This window comes from Molossus molossus, unplaced genomic scaffold, assembly GCF_014108415.1.
Source record: "Molossus molossus isolate mMolMol1 unplaced genomic scaffold, mMolMol1.p scaffold_m16_p_7, whole genome shotgun sequence".
Classification (NCBI taxonomy): Eukaryota; Metazoa; Chordata; class Mammalia; order Chiroptera; family Molossidae; genus Molossus; species Molossus molossus.
The window spans coordinates 109,329,348-109,349,667 of record NW_023425401.1 but is presented as its reverse complement, the minus strand read 5'-3'; the positions used below and the strand labels follow the sequence as shown (position 1 = coordinate 109,349,667).

General features: G+C 58.6%; 1 protein-coding gene across 2 annotated transcripts in view; it reads left to right on the top strand.

Annotated features, from left to right (window-relative positions):
• The window catches only part of SMARCD3 (SWI/SNF related, matrix associated, actin dependent regulator of chromatin, subfamily d, member 3), a 33,866-nt gene extending 13,610 nt beyond the window's left edge, over positions 1-20,256 (top strand). Inside the window, exons 1-13 of one of the 2 annotated variants that reach the window (XM_036246592.1) lie at positions 10,773-11,239; positions 14,025-14,236; positions 15,912-15,954; positions 16,876-16,998; positions 17,118-17,240; positions 17,491-17,586; positions 17,752-17,853; positions 18,098-18,259; positions 19,080-19,177; positions 19,307-19,442; positions 19,673-19,795; positions 19,912-20,013; positions 20,192-20,256. In XM_036246592.1, coding sequence (XP_036102485.1) covers positions 11,162-11,239; positions 14,025-14,236; positions 15,912-15,954; positions 16,876-16,998; positions 17,118-17,240; positions 17,491-17,586; positions 17,752-17,853; positions 18,098-18,259; positions 19,080-19,177; positions 19,307-19,442; positions 19,673-19,795; positions 19,912-20,013; positions 20,192-20,245 — 1,452 coding nt within the window. In that variant the 5' untranslated portion in view covers positions 10,773-11,161 and the 3' untranslated portion in view covers positions 20,246-20,256. Of the gene's footprint in view, positions 1-10,772; positions 11,240-14,024; positions 14,237-15,911; positions 15,955-16,875; positions 16,999-17,117; positions 17,241-17,490; positions 17,587-17,751; positions 17,854-18,097; positions 18,260-19,079; positions 19,178-19,306; positions 19,443-19,672; positions 19,796-19,911; positions 20,014-20,191 lie in introns of those variants that run through there. The other variant, XM_036246593.1, reaches the window with a different exon arrangement.
• The last annotated feature ends 64 nt before the right edge of the window (positions 20,257-20,320 follow it).

The following is a 20,320-nucleotide window of genomic DNA, read 5'->3' as shown; positions in this document are numbered from 1 at the left end:
TCAGCTGGGCCACCGGAGTGGGAATCTTTATACATGTGGGCAGGGACACCAAGTGGCTTTTTTTTTTTTTGTGGTACATGCCCCTAGTGGGAACGGAACCCAGGACTCTCTGGTCCGCAGGCTGACGCTCAACCGCTGAGCCAAACTGGCAGGGCCCAAGTGGCCTTTGTTACAAAAGTTTGTGGCGACCAGGGGTGGTACACCTAGCAGGTCAGGCCCTCTCTGCCCCTGCACCCCTTCCCGCGTTCAGGGAGCACCTACTAGGTGGCTGCCTTGTGAGCAGTACTGCTGAGTCACTGCTGGACACAGCCTCAGCCCTCAGGACACATGCGTCTGAGGACCATCTGTCTCCTCCCCTCCGCCACTCCATGGTGACTCTGCGGGGGGTTTCTTGGCTGTCACCGCACTATGGGACCCAAGAATACAGCACAGGCTGCTGGCTGATAGGACATGCTGTGGGGGGACATGGGAGAGACTGAGCCTGGCTTTGGGAAATCCTCGATCACAGACCGGCCTTGCGGCCCCATCTCCTTTCAACCCCACATACTTTTGCCTGGTTCCCCAAGACATCTGGGGTCCTCTGGGCATAGACGGAGCCTCTTGCCTTTGCTCACATAATTTCTCCTACCCTCCTTAGGCCAGGCTGAGTTCTTCAGACCTGTAGCCTCCCAAGTGGCCCCAGGAAGGCAGGACAAAGGGGCCCTGGGTCGGCCCAAGACCACCACTCGCCTGTGGCTGGGTGACATGTTCCCGAAGGAAGCATGCACTGGGTAGCCAGGTGGGAGGGCAGAGAGGCGTGTTGACCCGGTGATCGTGTGTGTGTTCCCCATCCAGGAGTTACACGGACACGCGTGTCCATCTGCAAGGCCAGGAGAAGCCACCGGACTGCCCACTGCTCCACCCACAGGAGCGAAGGGCTTATTCAGAGTTTAAGAGTCCTTGTTTTGGCTAACGGGGAATCTGACACAGGACCTAAAGGAACCTCCTCGGATGCATTGAAATTTGTTTTAGATATCTTGACGGGAAATTCCCCAGAAATTGAACTCCCAATGTTTGAAACAATCTGCCTGAGATCTTTTGGGGTGAAATTTAAAAGATAATTGAGGGTGATACAGCTTAAGTGGACAGGCCTTCAAGGATCTTGATTGTCTTCTTTAAAAGGCAGGTGTTGCCCTGGCCAGTTTGGCTCAGCGGTTAGAGCGTCGACCTGCCGTCCAGAGAGACCCGGGTTCGGTTCCCGCTAAGGGCACGTACTTCGGTTGCAGTTTGTCCCCGGCCCTGGTTGGTCGTGCAGGTGGCAGCCATTCGATGTGTTCCTTTCACGTCGATGTTTCTCTCTTTCTATCTCTCTGTTCCTTTCTCTCCCTCCCCCTCTATCTGAACAAAAAATGGAAAAATGTCCTCGGGTGGGGATAAAAATAAATAAATAAAATAAATAAATACATAAATAAATAAATAAATAAATAGCAGGTGTTTGAGGAAAGGGGGGCTGTGTGTGTGTGTGTGTGTGTGTGTGTGTGCGTGCGCGTGCACACGCAGGCATTCCACATGGAGATGTCAGGGGGGTAGCTTGGAATGAAGGAGAAAACCCAGGGACCTTGAGGTTGGGAGCCAGATCTGTAGTCCCAGCCCACCCTGTAATAGCACAGTGACTTTTGGCAAGTCCCGTGGCTTCTTGGAGCCCTTTCCCCTTATCTTTAGAATAGGACTCCTACCCCCGCCTGATGGTCTCTGTCAGGGTTAGGCGGTTCCTGTGTGAAAGTGCTCGGCCAACAGTCAAGTCCCGCTCAAACCGAAGAGGATGCTGTTGCTGTGAACCACAGCACGAGCAGATCGTAGCATCACCCAGCCCTTGGAGGCGTGCTGGGATCCCCGCGCTGATTGGCGTGGGCTCTCCTTGCCTCGGAGGGATCGCGGTCTCTACCCTGTGTCAGCTGCTCGCAATTTGCTCGAGAACCGGACAGAAAGACGCCTCCTTTGTGGCGCTCACATTCAAATGGGGGAAGGGGAGCTGAACAGGCGTCAGTCAGTCGGTCCGTGACAGAGTGGTGGAGGGTGTGCAGCTCCGTGGGGGGACAAGCAGAACAGGAGAGAGAGGAGTCGGAGGCGAGGGGAGGCGGCCGTTTGTGACAGTGCGGACAGACTGTACCCATTGAGAGGGGGACGTCGGATCAAAGATGTTAGGGAGATGAGAACGTCGGCCGGCCGTGCAGAAGAGCCCCTGGCAGAGGGGCAGAGCCCCGGGCTGCTCAGTGCCTGGGGTTTCTGAGGAACCACAGGAGGCCAGAGGCTGGGACACAGAGGAGAGCGAAGGAGTGACAGGAGGTGAGGGCACAGCGGGAGCAGGGGGTAGCCTTGGGCTGGGTCCTGGGACCTGCAGGACCTTGGTCCTTATGTGGAATAAGATGGGGGAAGGGGGGAGAATTTCAAGCAGAGAAGTAATGTGATTTCATTCCCCTTTTTAAAGGACCACTCTGGCCCTGGCCGGCTTGGCTCAGCGGTTAGAGCATCGGCCCACGGACCAGAGAGGCCCGGGTTCGGTTCCCACTAAGGGCACGTACCTCGGTTGCAGTTTGTCCCCAGCCCCGGTTGGGGTCGTGTGGGTGGCAACCAGTCGATGTGTCTCTCTCACATCGATGTTTCTCTCTCTCTCTTCCTCTCTCTCTCCTTCCCACTCTATCTAAAGATAAAGTAAAAAATAAAATAAAATAATAAAATAAAGGACCATTCTGGTTGGGAATAGACTGTTGGGGCAGGTGAGAGGCAAGCTAGTCGCTGCTCACGGGCCAGGGGGTGGCAGGGTCAGGTGAGAAGGATTGGAGTCTGGATCCAGAGCCAGCAGGACTTGCCCTCAGACCAGACGTGGGATGTGAGAGAAAGAGGGTTCCGGGGTCACTCCAAGGTTGGCGGGCAGAGAGCAGGAGTCCCATTGTGGGGACACACAGGTGGGACCATCTGCGAAAGATCCAGATGGAAATGCCGAGTGGACAACTGCAAATCCAAGTCTAAGCTTGGCAGAGGGGACTGCACAGGAGGGGAACTTTGGTAGTTGTCAACGTGGAGATGGTCTTTGAAGCTGTCACTGGAGGAGGCCACCAAGGAAGTGACCGGAGAAGCGAAGAGGACCGAGGCCTGAGCCCCGAAGCCCTCCACACTGAGAGGGAAGATGAGCTGGACAGCCCAGGACGTGAGGGGGCAGAGAGAGGCCGGGAGGGAAACCCAGGAGGGGGGCGCCCTAGCGCCAAGGAGACCCCTTTCCAAGGGAAGCAGGCAGCCTGTGGAATGAGGCAAGACGATACCTGAGACCGGAAGGTGGCATTTGGCGACACGGGAGCCCGTTGGTGGCCCCGACAGGAGCGTTTTCAGTGGGGCAGTGAGTGGAATGTGCCAGAAAGAACTGGGGTTCAGTGGGAGGAGCAAAGACAGCGAATGGAGACCTGGTCTGAGACGTTTCTTGCAGCCGGGCAGTGACAGGTGGGACAAGCTGGCGGGGAAGCGGCAGGAATGTGCGCTGAGGGGGCTGCAGTGCCGAGGATAAAGCTGAGCATCCAACGGTGTGGGAGAGAATTGCTGGAGCACCGTCCTCGAGGGTTGGACAGGGGACAGGAGGCAGGATACCAGGGATGGCAGCTCCAGCCCAAAGCACAGATAACGCCTACCGGAGCAGGAGGGAGCTGCTGGGGGGTGGGAGGTTGGTGGGAGTTTCTGGAAGCTTCTTTCATTTTCTCAGTGAAGCAAGATGCAAGGGTATCCGCCGGGAGTGAGAAGGGGAGGAGGAGATGGAGGTCAGAGGAGGGAGGAGAGGGAAACTGATGTCAGAGTGGGACCAGGAGAGGAAGTGAATAGACTGGGAAAGACTGGGGTGGCTGGGTGGCCCGAGGCCACTGAACCCTGTGCTCTGAAGGTGACAGCCACACCTGGTCCAGGCAGGTGTGTGTCTCATCCAGCCCCAGCCCGGCGCTGGGTGCAGGGGAGGAGTTGGTAAAGCTGGATTTAACTTTTTTTTATCCTCGGCATTTTTGCATTAATCTTCAGATAGAGCGGGAGGGAGGGGGGAAAGAGAGAGAGAAGCATCAATGTGAGAGAGACACATTGACTGGTTGCCACCCACATGACCCCAACCGGGGCTGGGGACAAACTGCAGCCAAGGTACATGCTCTTAATGGGAACTGAACCCGGGACTCTGGTCCACGGGCCGACGCTCTAACTGCTGAGCCAAACTGGCCAGGACTGGATTTAACTCTTCAGAGAGGCAAGAATATACACAAGGGAGGTTAAAATGGTAAGGTTTATGCTATGTATATTTCACCGCAATTTGAAAGAAGGGAGTCTGTGTACAGGTGTCGTTGTGATGAGGGATGCGGGTCTCAGAGATGGATTGGTTGTTCCAGTGGAGTCACCGGCTTTGGGGGTCAGGGCTCTGGACAGACTGGTCAGAAAGCAGGGTGCTTGAGACTGATATCGGGGTGGGGGCTGCAGTGGCTGGAATGACAAGGTACAAGAGGTGACCCTGGTGTGAGAGGCTGAGGCAGGGGAGGGTCACTGGAGGGGAAGTGGCCGAGGAACTGAGACCAGTGGGTCTGACAAGCAGCAGGAGGAGGACAGGACGTCACACTGGCATGAGTGACAGTGAGCTGGGAGCTGGGACACCCAGGAAATGAAGGCATTACGTGAGGGGTAAGATGCAAAGCCAGGGGCCTGGAAGCAGCTGCCATGGGCAAGGAGGGGTCCTACTGCACCTCGAGGTCTGGTGGTGGGGGTCTGAGAAAAACACCCTCAGAGAGGAGCCCGGCTTCTGTCGCCAGAAAGTAAAGGACGTTCGCAGAAGTGGCCAAATGAGTTGGACGTTTTACTTATGACAGACCACAGAGTGGGAGGGCTCAGTTTGGTGGGAGAGGGGGGCAGAAGACGGGGTCCACAGAGCCGTGAAGAGCCAAGTGTGCAGAAGCTGAGGGAAGTCTGGGGTTTTCTGTGGCACCGTAAGGCAGATGTCGGGCTAGGAGGGGAGAGGCCAGGGCAACCTGGGCCCCACGGACGCCCTTGGTTCTGAATGGAGCGAAGACATCTGGGAAGTCAGGTCCCTGGGCTGCTTCCATGGATGTGTTATCTATATATTCTACTTGCCCGTGGCCATTTGGTTTAATTTCCCCAAAAGTGTCTTTAAGGAAATGCAGATGAATTATCTTCTCTGTTCAGTTTTCTTCACTCGGGACATCCCAGCCCTCAGAATGTAGTGGTTGGCAGAGATCCCTCTAACCACATGGTCAGAGCAGTAGCTGAGGCCTCAGAAGTTTTCCAGGGTGAGGAGCAGGAAGTTCGGTCATCATGACACTGTCCTGACACTGGTCACAAAGTGCAACCAAGGGTCTTCCCAGCCCAAGGATCACAGGGAGCCAGGGGCCATGCTTGAGGCCTAGCGATGGGCGGTGACATTCCGTCCTTCCCCGGGCATGCCAGCCTTCTTGGGGGTCTGGAGTAAGGCAGTCACATCTCATTTAACAGATGAGGACATAGCACATGGGGAGGAGGTCACCTTCCCAGGACCATGTAGCCAGCCACGAGCACAGCTGGGAAGTCACAAGGCTGCCCCCTGGATCTGGTCCCCAGCTCCCCAGGCAGTGAACAGAGGACTAGAGCAGCATCTGTTGATAGACTTGAAGGAGGGGCAGGATGTTTGGGACATAAAGAGGGGTGGTGACTCCTGGGAGCCTCGGGCATTTGGTAGATGGCAGCAGCAGGGTTGGAGGGATGGCTTCAGCTAGAGACAAAGGGTCTTGTGGGGATGGGTGGGTTTCCCCAGCCCTATGGATAGAGGGGGACAGAGGGGCCGCTGCTGCTCCTACTCGGCGTCTTGACAGCCTGTGAGTTCAGAGGCCGCAGACCCTCCTGCATTTGCCCTGAATCTAGCTCGTCAAGGATGTTTCCATGGGCCCGTCCCTGCCTCCACCAGGCAGAACCATGCCCTTTCCACTCCCTGGGCATCAGGAGTGGGGGGATGGGGCAGGCTGATAGACCACCACTGAGGACCAATCCCACCCTTGCCGAAATGGGGACCAGGCCGGTGTGGCTCCTTTTAGCACAGGGCCACAAACTGTTGGGCATGAACTGTTCTGAGAGGCCACCCAAAGAGTGATGGCCCCAAGGGGAGTGGGAAAACTGGCGGTGAACCCAAACGCCTTCCCTCCGGGCTGGGTCTCAGGGCCCCCCAGAGCTTCAGCTCCCCTCTGCGCCCGTGACTGGCAGTTCCAGCGCCCTGGTGTTCGCACCCACTGTGTGCAAGGGGTAGGGAGGGGTCACAGAGCCCCCACAGACTGAGGAAACCCACTCAGGCAAAGAGAGGAAGGACTTACTCATTCGACTAACCTTTATCCTGCACTTGCTTACTGTGCAGGCCCCCTGGGGGACCCCAAGGCAAGGCCTTGCCCTGCTCCAAGGAGGCTGACAGCATAGAGGTAGGGCTCAATGGAGGTGTGTGTGTGTGACAGGGACCTGGCTTCACTGTGGGTTAGCAGCAACCCCCTTTGGCGTGGCTCTGCTTCTCTGTGTGTCTCCCTCTTCTTCCCATCTGTCTGCCTTGGTTCCTGTGTCTGTCTTATGGAATCCTGGGATTTCAGGGCAGGAAGGCCCTTCTTTTATTCCTGAGGGACAGGGACTTGCCCAAGGTCACACAACTATTTTCATGTCCTACTTTTTTTTTTTTTTTTTCTTCTTTCTGTCATATTTGTCTATCTTGTGTGTGCCTGCAGAGCTGACACAGAAAGGCAAAGTCTCCCAGAGAGAGAGACAGCCCCCCTAAGGGTAGCAGAGGGTGCTGGGTGCGGACACATCCCTGCACAAAGGAGAGGTACCCAGCACTGCTGTGCTCTGGCCTGGGAAGTGGGGAGGAGGAGGAAGTGGAGGATTGTGCCACCATGCCCATGGTCTGGTCTGCCAATGTCCTGTCTGCTGGCTGGAGGAAGCTCCTCACTAGAGGTGGGGGCTAAGGTGCAGACTCCCCACCACTCATCTCTGAGGGCTGGGCCTGGCCCCGTGGTCTAACTAGGGTTCCCTGGGGGCCTGGGACTTAGGCCAGGCAGGTGGGCTGGGGCAGAGCTGACTCTGGCTTGCCGAGGCTTTAGTGAGCAGGGGAATGTGGGTGCTGGGTTTCGGAATGGTCCCGGACACTGAAACCAGGGATTGTCAGCCTGAGAGCTCCGGGTGGTCTCACCTCATCATTCTCTCTCTCTCTCTCTCTCTCTCTCTCTCTCTCTCACACACACACACACACACACACACACACACACACCCCAGTCCACAAGGGTAATTCCCTTCTGCCAAGCAAAGCTTTATTGCCCGGGGTAGAGGGGAAAGGGGACAGCAGAAAGAGGTCTCTCCCTTCAGCCTGCTTTCCTTTGTTCCTTCCCTGCCTTCCTCCCTCTCCCTTTCCCAGCTTCCCTCCTCTCCTCCTAGCCTCCTTCTTCCATTCTCCCCCTGCTCCCCCCTCCGCCTCCTCCCCCCGAGCAGGGTCCTCGGAATGGGACCTGCACAGAAGACGGGAGGGTGGGACTCCGGCTCCAGCCCCAGCCCCGAGACCATCTTCCCGCAGGGAAGGAGTTAAGTCTCGCGCTGCATCCCTCCTCCCTCCTCGCCTCCCCCTGCCGCTCCGAGTCCTGCAGCTAGGCCCTGGGCTGACCTTCACCGGGAGGGAGGTCGCAGTGCGCATGCCCGGCCCGGCTCCGGCCGGGCTCCCGCCGCTGCCCCGGCCCGGGCGGGCGAGGGCTCGGGCTGGCGGCCGCGGGCCGGGACGTGCCCCCGGCGCTCGGCGCGGTGGGGGGGCCGCCGAGCCCGTCCCGCCGGCCGCGGCGCATCTCTCCCTGCGCGGGGAGCGGCGCTTTGCCATTTGGTGCTGGTGGTGCTTCGGCGGCGAGGGAAGGAGAGATGGGGGGACGGCAGGGGGGACTCCGGCTCCGGGCCGCTGGGCGGCCGCCCTCCGCCCGGACACGCGCACTTCCTGGCCGCAGCACCGCTTGGGCCGGTCGGCCAGGGCCGAGGGGGCTCGGAGGAAGGCCCCCTGCCCGCTGGAATCGGGGCTTTCCCTGGCCTCCTTCCCACCCGGCGGGAGACAGCGGCAGTGCCCTGCCGCGCGCTCTTTGGGGGCTGAGCGTTTGGGGATCCTGGCCTTTGTGACGTGGGAGTTCTGGCTGGGTACCCACACTGGCGCCTTTGCTTTCTGGCCTGAAGGCGCCCTTGTGTCCGCACCTCTAGGGTCGCTCCTGTAAAGATGGCCTGCAAACGTGTCTGCGGGCGCGTGCCCTGTGAATCTGGCCTTGTGAGTGGGATGTGGAGCTGGTTGCGGTGTGCCCACAAGTGCAGCTCCTTGTGGCTCCTGGCCCCTGGTGTTTGCATTAGTGTGTGTGCCTGGAATACGGGGCGGGGCAGGTGTGCCTTATAGGCAGCATAAGGGTATATCTCCCCAGGGGTGGCTGTAGGGAGAGGCCCTGGTCCCGGGTTGGCCCAGGAGGGAGTAATCTCTGGACTTGAGTGATACTAGCTCTTGGATTCCACCATAGCCCTTGGTCTAACCCCCACCTGCACCTCTACCACCAAGACCAAGCCCCCTCACAAACGCTGGGCGGTGCCACCCCTGAACTGCCCAGCTGCTTAAGCCGAGGCCCCCATCCACCTCCTCTGTTGTTGTCTTTTTCCAAAAGGCCTCTCCATGAATTGAGAACTCTGTGCTTTACACAAAGCCTAGAGGGTCTACCCCTGCCCAGTTCCCCAGAACCTCCATGGCCTGTGGTTTCATATGTCCATGCTAGAAGCACCCACAGAGGGTGGGGGTGCCCATTCCATGGTGACTCATATCTTCAAGTAAGTGGCCTACTATGAGTTCTGTCCACTGGCCACTGAGCTGTGGGTGGTTGCAAGTGTTAGCAAGCATTTGGTCATGTGGAGTCCCAGGCATGGGGGAAGAGTGGGGCTTAAAGCCAGTCCCTGACCTCAGGGGACTACAGCCTCTTTGGAAAACCAAACCTAACACACGTGAAGCAAAGGGCACGCCAGACCTTAGTCAGCCCAGTGCCAGTTCATGGCACAGGGTAGATGGAAATGACATTCGGAGAAGAGAGAGATCTGTGTACACGAGTGGGACTAGAAAGGCTTCTAGGGGGAGGTGAGGCCTCACTTTCAAGGATGAATATGACCTGAGCAGGCAGATGGGAGGTAGAGAGCATTCCAAAACAAGAATATCGGAGCAGAGGCTTAGAAATGGGAATAAGCCGGGGGTTTGGAAGGTTAGGGGACAGGTTGGAGGGACTGCCTCCCCAGGTGGCCAGCAGCCACCTTCACGGCCTATGCAAACCACCCACCCATCCCCACCTCACCCCCAGGGCCCGGTCTCTGTGGGTCTGGGTCTGGGGTGAAACTTGGAATGAGCTTTGGTGGAAAGGGGGTCTCTAGGTCCCAAGCTAAGCCCAGGGTGGAGGAGGGGCATCGTGGATCACATGTGCTCTCTGGCCTTTCAGGGGATTGGCAGTGGGTGCCCAAAGGCCCAGGAGCACACAGGGCCCAAGGGAAACCAGGGTGCAGTCAGAAGAGACAACCCATGCAGAATACTGCCGTGGTTCTTTGTTCCGACCTGACCTCCGAAGACATTCTGAAGGGTTGAGGACCAGGTGCCCCCCACCCCCACCCCCCAGTGCGATATTGGATCTGAAGGGCCTAACTTCAAATAACTTTTCTAAATAATTGCCCCCTCTCACCTGGATTCTAACAGTGCAGCCCCAGGAGGCCCATAAACTTGACCCACTGTTGTCCCAAACCCATGGGCTCTTCCTCCAGAAGGAGGAGAGAGGGGTGTGGTCTTTGGGGATATGGGCGGGGCCAGGGCTCTCAGCCCGTAGATCTCAGGACTTTTCCCTCCTATTTCCTGTCCCTCCTAAACCCCAAGGGCTGCCAGCTCCCAACACACCAGCCTTCTGGGGCTCCTTCATAACTCCTCCACTACCCCCTGTTCTCTTTGGGGTCTTGAGATTGGCTCTACCATACCAGCAGCCCCAGCTCCTCTGAGTCCCTCACCCCACACCCCATTCCAAAGCCATCAGGCCCTGCTGGCCACATTCTCTCTACCCATCTATCCACAAGCACCCACCCAGCTCCTTGCCTTCCGCCACATTTTTTCTCTTCCTGTTCTCATGAGCCCGATCCACCTCCCTCTTTCCAAAATACATCCCCTCTTGCCCTCCCTTTCACACACACAGACAAAGACGCACAGACCCAGAAACAGACTCACACAGAGCTGGAAGACACTGGCCAGGTGCTGCCACACACTGACCCGCACGCGCGCACTCGCGGCGCCCGTGGAGGGAGGCACACAGAGAAGGCATTTGTGCACGCACATAAACATCCACACCCACAGCCACCGCCGTGCCCACACAAGGGTGCAGACACACTCGCGGGCAGACAAGGGCGCACACATCTGCGGACGCAGAGGGACACCGCCTCCCCGGCACACCCACCACTGCCGCCGGGCGCGGGAGGAAGGCCTGGTCCGGGCTCGGGCTCCCCCCGTTCCTTCCAGCGAATGTTTCCCTACTTGGCCTGCCAGGTCTCTGGGGAAAGGGCCTCAGAAATGCAGCAGGAGCCACTTGGGGGAAAGTTGGAATTGACTGTTCCCTGCCTGGCCCTGCCGGCGGATTCCCCAACCGAGAAACTATTTGTGGCGAGAGCCGGGTGGCCGGCGAGCCCCCTGCCACCTCCCCTCGGGTCCCCTCCCCGCGCCGCCTCCCGCGGCCCTCGGGCGGCCTCGGCTGCAGCGCCGCTGCCCAGCGCCCCGGAGCCGGGCTTGCCGCTTATCTGCGCTGTTTGGACAGCGAGGGTTGGAAAGGCAGGCTTTTCTGTCCCCGCCGAGTCAACAGGCAGACCCCGGGCCGCCGGACTATTTCTGTCTTATCAGTGCAGGAATGCTGCAGCCGCGGCGGCGGCGGCGGCGGGCGGGCGGCGGCGGCGTGGGCCGTGGGCCGTCAGGGCAGCCCTGAAGGGGCCCCCTCCCCACTCCGCTCGAGTAGAAGTGTGAGAGAGCCCAGCAGGACTCAGAGGGGAGAGTTGGAGGAAAAAAAAGGCAGAAAAGGGAAAGAAAGAGGAAGAGAGAAAGAGAGTGAGAGGAGCCGCTGAGCCCACCCCGATGGCCGCGGACGAAGTTGCCGGAGGGGCGCGCAAAGCCACGAAAAGCAAACTTTTTGAGTTTCTGGTCCATGGGGTGGTGAGTGGGGCAAAGTTAGCGGGGGAGGGTGAGCTAGCTGGCTCGGGCTGAATGGAGGGATGATCGGGAGGGGCCGAGAGGGGGCTCCCGCTCTCCCACCAGCTAGAGGGGGCGCCACGGCCCGCCGCCCAGCCCCGCGACCGCGCTGGCGCTCTGGCCCCCGAACACGTCGTCAGGCGGCCGGCCGGGGATGGATTCCCGGGCGGGAAGGAAGGCGTTTGCATGGGTTCTTGTCAGGGGCTGGGGGTGGGACTTGGGGACTGTCCCCCCCAAGTGGGGGGTCCCCTCTCTACCAGACATGTTTTTTTCTGTTCTTTCCCCTGTGGGCCCAGGTATTATCCTTGCCCTGGGGGTGGGGGTGGGGGGCATGGCATGGGCTGGGCTGTCTGTTCATCAGTTAGGAGAGTGTCTCTCTGATTGTATCTCGGGAGCAAGGAGCAGGTGACCCCTGGAGGCACTGTGATTAGGAAGCTCTCTGGCTGAGCAGCCTCTGCATCCCATCAGGAGGGTTTGGGGGCTTTGCTGATGGGCTGAGCTATCAGGGTCAGAAAGAGACCCTCTCCAGGGACAGACCCCAAATTAAGGATCCCCTTGGCAGACTCGGCCACCCAAAGCTGATGTCCTTAATGCCTCAAAGGTGTGAAGGAAGGGCTGGAGTCAGGGAGTGAGGCCTAGAAACCAAAGGGGCAGGCAGCACCGTCCTGCCAAGAGCAGGCTTGGGAGGCACACAGAGAGCCCAAGGGAGCCCAGGGCCCCCTGAGGGCATCAGAGCCTCAAGCCCAGGCAGCAGGGGCCAGGTTGGGAGGGGTGTGGAGGGCAGTTGGATGGGAGAGGCAGGGGCTCCAGAACTTGGGATGGGTGCTGAGGTTGGAGCCGGGTACAGAGGAAGCAGTCAGTTTACGATGGCCAAATTTGGTTCTGACCCCAAGGAAGGCATGATCTCAGTGAGGGAGGCCAGAGTCCCTAGAATCCTGGCCCTTCAAGGCAGTGGCCATGGTGGCTGCCGCAGCTCTCTGGGCCTCTTCAGCAGATCAGCGAGTATTACTGACCTTGATAAATGGGAGAGCAGCTGATAAGGAAAATGGGTTTTCTTGGGGTAGCCTGTCCTCCAGCCTGCGTCTCTGGGATAACATCCCAGGGGTGTTTGTGTTGATCAGCTGAGTTATCGGACCTAACCTTGCTGCTTGGGGGAGTCCCTATAGAAAAGCCCATCTAGGGGGGAGAAAGGTTACACTTGTGGATGTGTTTATTTGGCCAACTTAGAACTTCAGTTCTTGAGTGGCTGTGAGCCCCACTGCCCCACTCATCTGTGCTGCGGGGAATGGCCGGCCTAGGCTCCATTCTGGGACATCACCCTGGAGGTGTGAGTGACAGGGTCAGATGGGTGGGGGAGGCGGACACATGGACAGGCAGGTTTCACTATGAGAGAGATGGACAGAGACAGCTGGTTGGCTGGGGGTTAGGGTTAGACATAGTGCCAGGCTAGAGGGACAGTTGACAGTTAGAAGGGATTCACCAAGCTTAGGATCAGGGCTCCTCCTGTGCCTGGGGGCAGCTGCACTCCTGGGGGTAAAGTGGTATTTAAATGTACCAGGACACTGGGGCTGCATCACTTGCTCCCTAATCTTCTTCCTGCTCTCCTAGTCCCAGTCCCCATCCCACCCACCTCCTCTGGCCCTCCCCAGTCCCTGTTCTGGAATCTGGACAAGTGGGGTTTAGAAAGTCTGTGGAACACTTCACTCAGTGTATTTGCATCTCATCTACATCCAGTCGAGCACCTGGGCAGTGTCAAGGGAATACATCTGCTTCGTCTCCTCTCCAGAGCTCCCTTCGAACCCTGACTTGTGACCTCACTGGGGTGGGGTGGGCAGGAGAGAAGGTCTGTAGGATGAGACCATCTCTGGTGATTCAGGCTGACCGGAAGGCAGAGATGGATGTAAGAGGAAATGTGCTGCGTTCGACCTACCCAAGCCCTCTGGAGAGGCCACCTCCAGCCAGGCTCCCCCGTCCTCCCACGCACAGCATCCTGGTGGGGTTTGACCTCAGCCTCTCAAGTTGCTTCCAGCCTTCACCTTGGGAATAAATCAAGGGGGTGGGCGGAGTCAGAGAAGCCCCTAGGTGTGGAAGCTTGGAATCAGCTGCAGGGGGTAGGGGTTGGAGCGGAGTGATCAAAAGCAGGAGCCCAGAGAGAAGAGAAGGTAGAGATGGGGGAGGGGGTGAGTGCAAGGCAGGACAGTCCAGGAAGCAGGGAATGAATGGGTAGCGGGGCCTGCAGGAGTTCCAGCAGGGAGCTCAGGCCCTAACCTAGGGGAAGCAGGAACCGGCCACTCGGTGCTGCCTTTGCTAGCAGGAGCTGTGTGACCTTGGCCAGGTCGCTCTTCTCCTTGAGCCACGGTTGTCTCATCTGTCAAGTGGGGCTGGAAGGACCCTCTCGGAGGAGCATGTCTTTCAGGGGAGCATGTGGATGTGCACATCCTTTGAAAAGGTTGAAAGGCGCCATTAATATTCATTTTCGCGGTACCTTCCGCAAATCCGAAGCTGGCAATGCCCTGTGCAGTTGCCTGGCTTCAGTTAGCTTCCTGCAGCGAGACGCAAAGCCCCCTCCGCCGAAGCCGCGCGGTTCCGGCGCCCCTGCCCCTCCCACCCTCGTTCACGCCGGCTGCATCAGGGTCACCGGCCCCGGGTTTGGGGTGGGGGAACCGCGGCTCACCACGCCTGAGCCGGGCCCTGGTCTGACCGGCGGGCGCCTGTTTCTGCTTCACCCCCGCCACCACCCCCAACCCAGCGCCCCGGGATGCCGTCTGGAGCCCGGATGCCCCACCAGGGGGCGCCCATGGGCCCCCCGGGCTCCCCGTACATGGGCAGCCCCGCCGTGCGACCCGGCCTGGCCCCCGCGGGCATGGAGCCCGCCCGCAAGCGAGCAGCGCCCCCGCCCGGCCAGAGCCAGGCCCAGAGCCAGGGCCAGCCGGTGCCCACCGCCCCCGCGCGGAGCCGCAGGTGAGTGGGGCCCAGCGCGGAGGGGGCGGGCCGCCGGGACAGGGTGGGCAAGAAGCGGGATTGGCGGGGAGGAAGAGGAATGGCCAGCAGGGAGCGAGTCGTCCTGGGAGGGATGCCCTCTGGAGAGGTGGGCTGAGGGGGCACTGCCCTGGTTCCTTTGTGTGCCCACGGTAGACAAGCTGCGGCCGTCGCGCCCTTCTCCTTGTCACCTGCTCCATCCCTCTCTCCACCCCTTGTTCCCAGGTCCTGGGTGATGCTTCGGTCTTTGGGGTGGGGGGTGGGGTGCTGGCAGAAGGACTGAGAGCAAGAGCTTGGGACTGTGTTTCTCGAAGTGTGGTTGTCCGGTGCACCTTCCCCAGAATGCCCTGGCCTTACTGTTTCAAAGCCCCACTCCACATCTTGGAAATCCGAAGGGGGGGGGGGCACTTGGGAATTTGCCCTGTTGGGGGTGGGGAGGTCTTGAGCCCAGTCTTGCTCTTAGGCACTCCAAGGTTGAAGAGCCGTCATAATGTGTCCTCTGAACCAGACCTACCCCCAAGCCACTAGGGGCCAGCCCATTTCCTTGTTGGAGCCAGCTGGTGACACCCCCAAGGCCCCCCCAGTGCCCCTGCTGGTGCCTGGCAAGAGAAATGCCCCTTTGGGTTTCACAATTTAGCCAAACACATATGCTTCCCTTTGCTCACCAGACGGAGTCCTATACAATGTGTAATGTGGATTTTACCTCATTATTAAATATTTTTTTACACATCAAGGAAAATTTTGTTTATAGGAATCCTAGGATGAATTCTTTTGCAAACAGAATCGTTCTGTTATACAGTTACCCACGTCCCTGATTTATTTTGTATAAATGGAGAGTTTCACAAACATAATGTGTTCAAAACAACTCAGACCTTTAGTGAAAGCCACTTGTCTATCGTTAGAATAGGTTTTTGGACAGGGAGGGGCAGTGGTTGAGACCACCACATGGGGGCAGTATAGAGCCATCCTTTAGGCTGGGCTCTAAACTCACCAAGGATTTTCTGGGGTGCTTTAGGGAATCAGAAACAGCTAGCGGGTTAAGAAGAGTCCAATTCCAGCCTGGAGTCATGTCCCGAAGGGGAATGTGCCCACACACTCTCTCTGGGTCCCTATGGGTGTGTCCCTGGACTCTGTTGGCAGGGGTCCAAGGGCACAAGCACCCTCTGCCTGTCAGCTTCTCCTTCCAAGCCCAGGGTGACCGGGATGCAATCATCACCAGCTTCATGCCATCACCTCCTGCTCCAGGGGTTTGTGGTCAGGGGGTCAGCTCCCCTCCCTTGGACCATGCACGCCAGCTTAGCAACACAGGAGAGTCCTCAGCAGACCTCCTTCTCCTCTCTCCTTCCCAGCTTTCCCCCCAACACTTCTGCAGCGCCCCCACCTCAGCCCCTCCTAAGTCTACATTTGTCTGGCCTGCGGATGAGGTGGGGCAGAAAGGGACTCCCAGGCCAGAGAAAGGACCGAGTCACCTCTGCTCCCCGAGAGGACAGAGCACTGATGTCACACACCACTGTCATAGCCCCTTGGGCAGGCAGAGGAGCGGGCTGTGGGAACCCCAGCCAGGCGGGCGGAGATGTCGGGATAATTTAGCAGGTGGCCTCGTTACTCCCAGATCTGTCGCCATGGTAACCTGGTTTTTTCTTTAAAAAATGTACAGTGCCAAGAGGAGGAAGATGGCTGACAAAATCCTCCCTCAAAGGGTGAGTGCCTTTCCCAGCAGCCCCCAGCCCACCCCCACCCCTGCTGCTCCACCTCCTCTCCCCCGCCCTCACCTCGTTTGTCTCCCCTCCCGGCGAGGAGCAGAGCCTCAGTGGTCAGAGTCACTTTTACTTTTTGTTTAAAAAGCTAATTAAGAAGTGAGGCTCCCCAGGCCAGAGCGAGGGGGTGGGGCAGAAGGAAGGGACAGAACCAAAAGGGGTTGCATCCTGGGCCTGGGGTGCAGTGGACTGGAGTCCAGTGGTCTGAGGCCATACCCAGCTGGTAGGGGCAGCATGGCTGAGATATCAGTTGGAGTGACTGAGTGAGGTGCCAGGGCAGAGGTAAGAACCGCATTCCCTGCCTCAGGGACCCCAAGGCCCTAACCACTTTGCAGATACCTAAGGAAAGCCCAGAGGCAGTGTGACAAAGGCAAGGAAGAGGAGGAGGTGAAGCCCTAAAGTTTGTTGGGCTCCATGGTGACTCTGGCCTCCCTTAGTGATGAGATGCATGGATGTCCCTAGAGCAGGGGTTCTCAACCTGTGGGTCGCGACCCCTTTGGGGGTCGAACGACCCTTTCACAGGGGTCACCTAAGACATAACAGTAGCAAAATTACAATTATAAAGTAGCAACAAAAATAATTTTATGGTTGGGGGGTCACCACAACACGAGGAACTGTGTTAAAGGGTCACGGCATCAGGAAGGTTGGGAACCCCTGCCCTAGAGGGCGAGGCAATTTTTATACCTACACATGAGGCTGCTACTGCTGGGTCGGGAGTCCTGGGGAAAGGTCTCATTTTCACTCTCAAAGTCTCAGACCTGGCCAGCTCCCCTCCATCTCTGTGTCCCCTGGGATCACATGACATGCACACAGTCCACCTACAAGCCTGGCTCCTGGTTCCCGGCCTTGCTCCTCCTCTTCCAGATCCGGGAGCTGGTCCCTGAGTCCCAGGCGTACATGGACCTCCTGGCGTTTGAGAGGAAACTGGATCAAACCATCATGCGGAAGCGGGTGGACATCCAGGAGGCTCTGAAGAGGCCGATGAAGGTGCTTGGTTTGGGGGTGGGAAGAAGGCAACACGTCCCCATTGCCAGAATGTAGAAGTGGGTGTGCCCTGGGGGTGGGCACACAGTGTTTGCTCTGTGGGACACTCTTGATTTCTACAGCAAAAGCGGAAGCTGCGTCTTTATATATCCAATACTTTTAACCCTGCGAAGCCCGATGCTGAGGACTCCGACGGCAGCATCGCCTCCTGGGAGCTGCGAGTGGAGGGGAAGCTCCTGGATGACGTACGTCCCGGCCCAGGTCTCTCCGGGTGTCCTGGGGTGGGTACAGGGCTGGGCTGAGGACAGAGCTAGACGTTCGCACTGAGGGTGAGGGAGTCAGCCTGACTGGGGGTGGGTGGCCTAGAGAGACATCTGGGGTGCGGAGACCTGCTTCTAACCATGCTACCCTACCCAACCAGCCCCACCCCCTCCCAACTCGTTCTGCCCCCACGGTCCCTGTTCTGCCCCCACGGTCCCTGTTCTTCTCTCGCAGCCTAGCAAGCAGAAGCGAAAGTTCTCTTCCTTCTTCAAGAGTTTGGTCATTGAGCTGGACAAAGACCTTTATGGCCCTGACAACCACCTAGTGGAGGTAAGACCCAGACCGCACTTGGCCTAGAATTGCCACCTATCCTCAGGCCCAAGTCCTGCAGTTCCGCCAGCTGCACGGTGTTGGGTCAGGGACCACCCTAGAGCCCCAGGCCACGCCAGCCCGGGGGGGCTCATGATGTGACCCAGCTCTTTCTCCCCTGGACAGTGGCACCGGACGCCCACCACCCAGGAGACAGATGGGTTCCAGGTGAAGAGGCCGGGGGACCTGAGTGTGCGTTGCACACTGCTCCTCATGCTAGACTACCAGGTCCGTGACAGTCCCCAACCCCGCAGACCACAAGGCCCTTGGCTCCCGTGCCCTTTCTCTTAGACAGGGTGGGCCGAGGCCTCCAGGTACGAATCCCCAGAGACCCATCCTCCTCACTAACCCCGTTCTCCAGAACCACCTTTCCAAGGAGGCCAATCACCATGGACCCCCTCACCCCCCAGTCCCAAGCTGCCTGGCCCTGAGCTCTTTCCACTCCCTAATGTTCGTGGTCACCTTTTTCCAGCCCCCCCAGTTCAAACTGGACCCCCGCCTGGCCCGGCTGTTGGGGTTGCACACACAGAGCCGCTCAGCCATCGTCCAGGCCCTGTGGCAGTATGTGAAGACCAACAGGTTGCAGGACTCGCACGACAAGGAATACATCAATGGGGACAAATATTTCCAGCAGGTACCCTGAACCCAGGGATGTGGGGAGCGCGCAGTCACCAGTAGGGGAAGTGCCTCTACCAAGGTAACAGCACCCCACCTTCTAGATTCTCGGTGTCAGAGACTCTAGCCGCTGTCTGAGGGCCAGGGAGCAGGGTCCCAGTCCAGGCTCTGCCGTGGCCTAGCTTCGCGCTGCGTTTTAGCCATTGTAGGTCAGGGAGATCTGGAGCCCTGCAAAGCTCTTGTGAATGGAATGTTCTTGGCACTTAGAGTTGGATCCCCAGGTTCTAGTCCTGGGTCCTGACTCCAGGTGAGTTAGCCATTTCGAGCCTTGTTCCTTATCCGTCCCATTGAACCCACTGGGCAGTGAGGAAAGTCACATTGCTGTGAAGGGACTTGACAAAAAGTCTACTGAGATGGTTATCAATACATTTTAAATAAATACAGCAGATAAACCTTAGGAGTAAAAAAAAACAGTTGATGTTTATTGAGCGCATACCGCGTGCCATGTTCCAAGCACCTGATGTGTCCTGATTCATGACATTCTCTCCACAACCCTGGGAGAGGGGGGCTAGTAGTATCCCCATTCTAGGGATGAGGAAACTGAGGGCCGAGTCATGAAGGGACTCGCACAGGCTGCATGTAAGTGGTGGGAGCAGGATTTATACCTCGGCTGGCGGAGCCAGGGCCCTCTCACCCAGTGCGCCGCCGGGCTGCTGGCCGCCTGGCCCAGCCCCATGGGCACTGAGGGATCAGACTTGTTCCTGGCTTCTTGCGGCCTTTCTAGAACTGTAATTAAGCTCTTCTCAAGCACAAAGAGCGACCTCTCCCTCCTCCTCCAGATTTTTGATTGTCCCCGGCTGAAGTTTTCTGAGATTCCCCAGCGCCTCACAGCTCTGCTGTTGCCCCCTGACCCAATTGTCATCAACCACGTCATCAGGTGAGGCCCTGGTTGCTCCTGCCCTCCTGGCTCCTCCCATACTCATGCCCCCTCCCTCCCCAATGCATCTGCCCCCGGGGCCCTGGGCCTCTGTGGGGCAGGTGAACACAAGGGCTGGACTCCTGGCAGCGTGGACCCGTCGGACCAGAAGAAGACGGCATGCTATGACATCGACGTGGAGGTGGAGGAGCCACTGAAGGGGCAGATGAGCAGCTTCCTCCTGTCCACGGCCAACCAGCAGGAGATCAGCGCTCTGGACAGTAAGGTGGGGCCAGAGCCCAGAGCTGCAGTGGGCCGTTAACCCAGAAATGACAGTACAGACAGAACAGGCGCGAGCGTGGGCCTGTGGAGAGGTGGAGGGCGCAGGTCCCCTTCCCTGGGACACAGGCACTGCTCTCCAAAGGCACAGCAGCAGTACCTCCCCGCCTGCCTCCCTCCTCCTCCCGCTTCTCCATCACCACAGCCAGCTGAGAGTGTCTGTCTTTCTACCTGTAGATCCACGAGACGATCGAGTCCATAAACCAGCTCAAGATCCAGAGGGACTTCATGCTAAGCTTCTCCAGAGACCCCAAAGGCTACATCCAAGACCTGCTCTGCTCCCAGAGCCGGGACCTCAAGGTGAAGGGGACTCGGGGAGCACTGGATGGAAGACAAGCATATTGGGAAGACAGTGAAGGTTGCACACGGGGGCTGGAGGGGTCCCGGCTCGGGGGCTGACCCCACTGCTCCCCCAGGTGATGACAGACGTGGCAGGCAACCCCGAGGAGGAGCGCCGGGCTGAGTTCTACCACCAGCCCTGGTCCCAGGAAGCAGTCAGCCGCTACTTCTACTGCAAGGTGTGAAGGGGCCAGAAACCGCCCTTCTCGGCCTCATCAGCGCCCATGCCGTGCCCCTCACCTCCTGGGGGCCCTCCCTGCTCCCACATGCTCTTCCAGGGCCGGTGGTGGCTGGTGGGGCTCGTCTGTCACTCACCAGCACCATGGTAACCCTGCTCCTGCTCTGATTTCTCTAAAGATCCAGCAGCGCAGGCAGGAGCTGGAGCAGTCGCTGGTGGTGCGCAACACCTAGGAGCTCCTGAGTGAACACGGGGCGGCCGTCCTGCCCCCGGGCTCTGCCATCGCCCCTCTGCCGCCTGCCTGCCTT